General features: G+C 37.4%; 1 protein-coding gene across 1 annotated transcript; it reads left to right on the top strand.

Moving 5' to 3' along the window:
* On the top strand, positions 1-7,686 carry LOC123511587. Its single transcript, XM_045267608.1, has 2 exons — positions 1-176; positions 6,379-7,686. Exon 2 carries the CDS (start codon positions 6,414-6,416, stop codon positions 7,224-7,226), a length of 813 nt encoding a protein of 270 aa, XP_045123543.1. The 5' UTR covers positions 1-176; positions 6,379-6,413; the 3' UTR covers positions 7,227-7,686.
* Positions 7,687-7,876: the final 190 nt, after the last annotated feature.

The raw sequence follows: 7,876 nt of genomic DNA, 5'->3' as shown, positions 1-7,876 counted from the left end.
GTTGCCCCGAGTGAGGAAGCCCAACCTGCACTTGGACCGTGGACAGGATTTGAACCGGTGCGCTTGGAGACTCCTCGGACCCCAAAGCGCGCATGGTCCCACTGTACCACGGCTGCTTTTGAAAAGTCAAGAGATTTCAGTGGATAACAATCCTAACCATAAGATTGCTCTTGAAAGTATGAAACTAGTGCCTTTTGCTAAGTTTTTTAATTTGTACATTGCCTTTTTTATGCTATTGGAGAAATGTTTTCTTTTAGCCAGAAGTTCCTTGAAATGCTTTGTTTTATCTTTATAATGCTTTAGTTTGTGTAACACCGTACTTTCCTAACTGCATATCTCTTCTACTACTACTACTACTACTGCTACTGCTACTGCTACTGCTACTGCTACTACTACTACTACTACTACTACTACTACTACTACTACTACTACTACTATTGTCATCATCATCATCATCATCATCATCATCATCATCATCATCATCATCATCATCATCATCATCATCACCACCACCACCACCACCACCACCACCACCACCACCACCACCACCACCACCACCACCACCACCACCACCACCACCACCACCACCACCACCACCACCTCATACTCAAGTATCGCCCATACCTGGCTGTTGGTGGTGAGGAACATGGCATTGTTGTTTCCTGAGCTTTATATTAATGGGCCTTTGTCTTCAACAGCTCACAAATCTCTAATGGTGCTCTCTCTCTCTCTCTCTCTCTCTCTCTCTCTCTCTCTCTCTCTCTCTCTCTCTCTCTCTCTCTCTCTCTCTCTCTCTCTCTCTCTCTCTCTCTCTCTCTCTCTCTCTCTCTCTCTCTCTCTCTCTCTCTCTCTCTCTCTCTCTGCTTTGTGTATGTTATTCTAGTTTTAGTATAGATCAGAGTTGTGAGAGTAAGAGTTACTAAGTGAACTATGAATTATATAAGAAATGGATGCATATTCTGAAAAAAAAAATGAGAAGAGAAAAAGAAATATATAAATTAGTTAAATTATTAAATTGCTTTTTATGTAAGAAGGAAAAGTTGGCCAAGAAAAAAAAACCCCACTTAGTTGCCAGTCCCCTTGCAGGTCTGAGAGAGATATAGTATAATAGGAATAAATGTCTTACAGCTTTCCTCTTAAATGAAGGCAAGTCATAGAAAGTTGGAAATATAGAAGCAGGTATTGAGTTCCAGAGTTTACCAGTGGTACAGTGGAACCATGCGTGCTTTGGGGTCTCCAAGCGCACGGGTTCGAATCCTGTCCACGGTTTGAGTGTAGGTTGGGCTTCCTCACTCGGAGCAACGGTTTCCTAGCGTGTGAGCTTTGAGATAGGAGGTACCCTAAAAAGTATCCCCTTTAGCCCATAAATTCCTGTGAAAAGCCCACATGGTATATAAAAAAAAAAATAAATAAATAAATAAATAAAAAAAAAAGTTGAGAGTACAGGTTAATTCTTGCATTATAAAGTTGGACAGAGTAGGGGTAAGAGGAAGAAGAAAGCTTTGTGCAGTGAGGCTGCAGGAGGTGGTGAGGAATGCAGTTAGCAAGATCAGAATAGCAGTTAGCATGAAAAGAACTGTAGAAGATAGCAAAAGATTTAACATTTCGGCAATAAGAAAGAGGCTGAAGACAGTCAGTCAAAGGAAGGGAATTGATAAGACAAAAATCTTTTGATTTTACCCTATCAAATAAAATTGTCCTCCCCCCCCCCATTACATGGGTGGATCAGACCCTTGTACAGAGTTAGCAATTGAAGGGTTAAGGAAAAATTGATGGGAACACCTCAGAATGTCTAACTTCATAGAAGCTGTTATAGTAGATGAGGTGTGAAGTTTTCAGTTTAGATCATGAGTAAAGGACAGACCAAGGATATTCAGTGTAGAAGAAGGAGAAAGTTGAGTGGCATTGAAGAAGAGGGGATAGTTGTTTGTCTGGAAGGTTGTGTTGAATTGATAGATGGAGGAATTGAGTTTTTGAGGCATTGAACACTATTAAGTTTTATCTGCCTCAATCAGAAATCTTACAGAGATTAGAAGTTGGGCATTCTGTGGCATCTCTGTGTGATCTGTTGACTTCCTGAAAGATTGGTTATCTCTTAAAAGATGTGGAAAATGTAGGATGGTATTATTAGTGTAGGAGTGGATAGGTCAAGAAGTTTGTTTAAGATCATTGATGAATAATAAGAAGAGTGTGGGTGACAGGACAGAACCCTGAGGAACACTGCTGTTAATAGATTTAGAAGAACAGTGGCAGCAGCAGTGGAATGGTTACAAAGAAAACTTAAGATAAAGTCACAGAGAGAAGGATAGAAACTGTTGGAGGATAGTTTTGAGATCAAAGCGTTGTGCCAGACTATCTAATATTTTTTATGTGTCTTAGGCAAAAACAAAAGTTTTACCAAAATCTCTAAAAGATGATGACCATGACTCAGTAAGGGAAGAAGAGTTACAGACTTACTCAGTCTAGTCCTTAGAAGATTTGAGAGAAAATAGTAAAAATACAGAATATTTTGATCCATAAAGAGAATATCAGTATGAAACAAGGAAAATTATTGCTCCTCAATGGTATATAAGTTATATAAGTGGATATTTTTCTTTGAATATCCAGGAATGCATGCTCACTAAAAAGACTGTTTCATGCATGCACCATGGAAAAAATCTATAAGTTATGATGAAATACAATGATAATACTGCTACTTAAGAAAGGAGAAAGATGAAACATTAAAACAAAAAAAATCAATAAACTGTTGTTCCATTTATTTATATACCATGTGCATACAATGCAACCTTTTTTTCTGACATCTTCACCAAAGTTTAGAGAAAAGTCAGCTGTAAGAGCAGATAAGAATCAGAGGTTTTTCAACTATTGATAATATATATGGAGCTGACTTCTAACAGTTGTGATAGTTGGTTTAGTAGTACAAGAGGTACTCCTTCAGTAATTGTTGGTGAAATATTTGGGAATCATCCAATACGAGTGGAGGAATTGAGACATGAGTGAGGGAGATAGAGCTCTTTGCTGGAGTGGTGTGTTATCAGTGTGTTTAGTGAAAGGAATGGCACTTAGCATGGAAAGGCTGTCATAATATCCTGGCAATAAGACTGGTCAGTCATGGAAGTAAATTGAAAAATGTACATCGAGTCCAAACATGACACATTTGTTACTTGAAATAGGTCTGTGTCATGAATATGGTGTATGGTGAAAGGTTTCACTTATAAGTAAGAAGGAAGAAATGTGTTGGAGGTACTAGTGGAGATGATAGGAAAGATATTGATAGTGGGAATGAGAGGATACTGGAGTGGGGAGAAAATGCAGATATATGTGGTAGTAAGAAGTCTGGGATGTGCAAGGATTAATTTATAGGAAGAGGCTTCACAGTTGACCAGCATCATTAATATCCAAGGTAAAATTCTTTGTAAATTTTCTCAATGTAACCACTTGATCCAAGAATGGAGACAATAAAGGTCAGTAACAATGAAAGAATTTGTCATTATGATGGGTGTTTGTAAACAAAGTTGAGTTCTCAAGAGGAGGAAACCAAATGTGGTCTTTTTTTTTTTAATAGGAATAGATTATTGCTGTCTATCTATCATTTCAGTCAGCTTAATGTAAGTTTGGGTAAAATTCCTGGGATCTTTGTAAGGAACATTGAGGAGGATTATGACCAGTGTAGTATGTTGAGAGATCTACAGGTATGGGAATTTTCATTGAATTTGATAATTGTTGGTATGATATTTTGTGTGAAGATTTAGTAAACTGCTTTATTAGGTGGTCACCAAGAGCTCTTAAAGAAGATTAGAGTGCTTAAAAGTTGAGCAATTCTTGGATGGATTACGTACAGGGCGAGTAATGGACAAATGAGTTATATTCAATGTATCAAAATCCAAGTGACACATGGTGTTCCACAGGGATCTATTTAGGGAACACTGGCAGTGTTTTTAGTGAATTTACTGACCATTAGACAGATGGGATTATTATTAGATCCGGTTCAGATGTAACTATGAAAATGGTCGTAACAAATAAAAAAAAAAATGAATGGTCAGAAAACGGGAGTTCAAACTTAATAGCATTAGCAAATGCAAAGTATTACTGTTTTTGTTGAAAATATTTTCATGATATATATATATATATAGAAACTGATGCAATGAAAAGAGCATCATTGATGAGACTAGCTTTCAGTTTCCTTGAGTTTCCATTCAAGAAAACAATACATTGAAAATAGAAATTAATTCATTACAGTTATGTAGAATTGTAGACATATGGAAATAAAATTTGCTATGGGTCAGATTATATTTGAACTGCCATACAGTTTTGGTGCCCCACATTGCAGGATGGATAGAAGGGTGCCAGAGGTGGTACAGAGAAGGATGGCTAAACACTAGGCATGAAACATACGGTTTGTAAAATAGAATGCATAAAGAGATGGTTTGGAAAAAGACTAATTTCTTGAGAACGAAACTTAATTTTTTGTGGTATTAATTTTATTGGATTTTACTTTGTATATATCTATTTGTTTTTGAGAGTAGGAATTGAATACTAGAGTCAGAGTACAGAACATAATGTACAGGTGAAATAAGCAGTGAATGGATTCTAATCTATGCAAGTGCAGAGAGAGGTAATGTTTGAAACAAGGTTATGTGAGCAAAACTTGAGCATGAAACAAACTTGGAAGATTTAGGATCTTAAGAGTTGATAGGATCTGGGATGTTTCTAATGAGAACTGACTGATTTGCATTTGCTTTTAGAATTTTAAGGGTTTCAAATAGCAAGGTGATGTTATAAGCAAATAAATGAGAGAAAGCCTTGGCCAGGATGGATGTTTGTCCTTAACTATTTATGGAAATTGATGTTTATAAAAGGAGTTAGCAGGATTTGAGATTCATTGTCTTACATATTAATTCACATATCAGTTTTGCCAGTGTTCAGGTAGTATACACTTAATATCACTGTCTTGATGTTTATTTTCCAATTTGAGGATGTAGTACTTCATTAACTAAAGATTGTTCATTTATATTAAGATGGAAAGCCAGAATTACTGCAATTTTAACGTCAGTTTTCCTCAATCTGTAATACAAGACACTTGATTGATGTAGTTTATTCACTGATAGGAAATGTAAACTGTCTTCAAAGCACATATATGGATTATGATGAATATGATGTGTTGACGTGCTGGGCACATGTTCCTTAATAATGGTAGGTGTGCACTTGGTGACAACACCCAATTATGAAGCAAATTGTGGCTTAAGGTACAAGAAATACCAAGACTCCTTCACTCCCAGATTAAAAATGCAAAAAAGCATGTCTTTTAACTTACTTCATTGTGTAATGTACATGTGTATTGGGTTTCTTTAGTGCTTTCTTGTATTTGCCATATCTTCATTAAGAGCACGGCATATTTATCAGTAGTCTCTCTTCTTCTCTTCTCTCATTTTTTTCCTCTTGGGTATGAGGGTGCAACTCCCTCCATCAGGCTAAAAGTGCATGGTTGGGAGGCACACACCCACCATGGCACATTTGTATAGTGTGAACATTACAGGGAAAAAAAAGATACTGTGGACTGTAGATTGAGCACCATTTTTAATATTGTAATCACATAGAGGAAGTAGTTTGTATATTGGAAATAGTGGGAATATTTTCTGTAGTGGTTTGGTCACAGCTGAGAGATTCTGTGTTCAGATCCTAGGTATGTGGAGATTATTTAGCTGATACCATCATGTTGATGAGAATAGATATGGAACAGAACCAGAGTTATGACTTAGCAATCCAACATAAATAGAAGCCCTGTTTGTATGTGTGGTTCTTCAGAAGTGAAAAGTCAGAAGTCTAGCTCTCCTTTGTGTGTGTGTGTGTGTGTGTGTGTGTGTGTGTGAGAGAGAGAGAGAGAGAGAGAGAGAGAGAGAGAGAGAGAGAGAGAGAGAGAGAGAGAGAGAAAACCTGAAATTGTCTATCATACCAAAGGTGTATATAGGCATATGTGCTCTCTTTTTTTATGTATTTAGATGTCAAAGTTTATTTAATCAATTTTCTTTGTAAATTTAGTGAGAAGGAAGTTACATTTTTATTTTAAGATGAAATCAGAAAAAATCCCTGTATTTCACAACTATACAGCACACATTAGACTGGAGGAAACTGCCTGGTGCCTCCTACCCAAGAGGATTCTGAGAGAACCACAGCACACCAGTGTTTCTTGACTGAAGGAGCTTAGTGCTCTGCATGATGTTATTGCCACCACTGCTTGTGTGCCTTGCTCTTCCCACTCTTGTGTGTCTTGTGTATGGATGTATTTTATAAATTTTTGTGTTCTTGTGATTAATATTTTTTTACATTCATTTGTAAATCATATTTTGCCATATGCTCACATTTTGTCTCATGCTGCAGGTTATGATCAGCATGCCTGGGGTGGCTGCAGCAGCATGGAGTATGAGACACCTTATTATACCATAGATTATGGACAGTGCATCTGGAATAGCAGCAGCAGCGGTGAAGTACCTTATGCCACAGGTTATGACCAGTACATCAGTAGCAGCAGGCTACATGAAGCACCTTATGGTACAGGTTATGGCCAGTATATCAGTAGTACTAGGATGCATGAAGCTTCTTATTACAGTACCAATGACTACAGGTTGCATGAAGCACCTTATGCTACAGATTATGACCAGTACACATGGAACAACAGGAAGCATGAAGTACCTTATTATAGTACAGGTCATGACCAGTACACCAGTGGCAGCAGGGTGCATGAAGAGCCTTTTTATAGTACAGGTCATGACCAATACACCAGTGGCAGCAGGGTGCATGAAGAGCCTTTTTATAGTACAGGTCATGACCAGTACACCAGTGGCAGCAGGGTGCATGAAGAACCTTTTTATAGTACAGGTCATGACCAGTACACCAGTGCCAGTAGGGTGCAAGAAGAGCCTTGTCATGCTACAGGTCATGACCACTACTCCAATAGTTGGGACAGCAGGAGGATGGATGAAGTACTCAATCATGCCACAGGTTCTCACCATTATAGAGAGAGAAGCAGCTGCAGCAGCAGCAGCAGGGAGGTGACCAAAGCATCTGATCACACAGATTCTGGACAATATGCCAGAAGCAGCAACAACAGCAGGAAGGTGTGTGAAGCCGCTGACAGTACCACAGATTCTGACCAGCTTACCCAGAGCAGCAGCCACAGCAGCAGGAGGGTGATTGAAGTGCCTGCTGAACAAGATATGTGGGAATGATGTTTGACTGTATGGCATCAAGCAAATGGTCTTTGATCTGTGATTAATTTTTTTATATGTAACAATAAGGCTACTTTTAGCAAAAAAAAATTTGGTATCAATAAAAGAAAAGTATAGAAATAACAATCTTTAAAGAACAATTGTTTTTATCACTGTACCAATTGTTTTTATCACAGTAATAGTTTCACTGATATGATGGTCTAGACTCTAGAATCATCAATTCAAGGAAGTCTTTTAGATTCAGATAATTTATTTGTGTATATTTTTTTACAATATGAACTTAATTGTGACCACATTCAGTCAACAGCATTAACAAAACTCGTATTTTCAAATCTAGCTTGACAGTATAACATCAATATTTACTAAAAGAAATAATTTTAAGACAAGCAGTTTTTTTGTCTTGTGTTTTATGGATTTTAAATTTGTATGAATGCTTAATAAAGAATAATTTTGCAATGTTCACTAATAATTTCTTTTGACCTTTCTGTGAAGAGATGAATGAATGAAAGGTGAAGGAAGTGAAGAGAGGATGGTGTTGGTAGTGATGATCATAATCGCCTTGAAGGAAAGCTTTAAGTCCACAGGGGTCAATCATCACCAGAGGCTGGAGCACCAGACAGGATGATAATGACATGCAATTTGTACATATT

Source organism: Portunus trituberculatus, chromosome 31 (genome assembly GCF_017591435.1).
Source record: "Portunus trituberculatus isolate SZX2019 chromosome 31, ASM1759143v1, whole genome shotgun sequence".
In the NCBI taxonomy this organism is placed as follows: Eukaryota; Metazoa; Arthropoda; class Malacostraca; order Decapoda; family Portunidae; genus Portunus; species Portunus trituberculatus.
The sequence above is the reverse complement of the archived record's forward strand: the minus strand, read 5'-3'. Positions and strand labels throughout refer to the sequence as shown.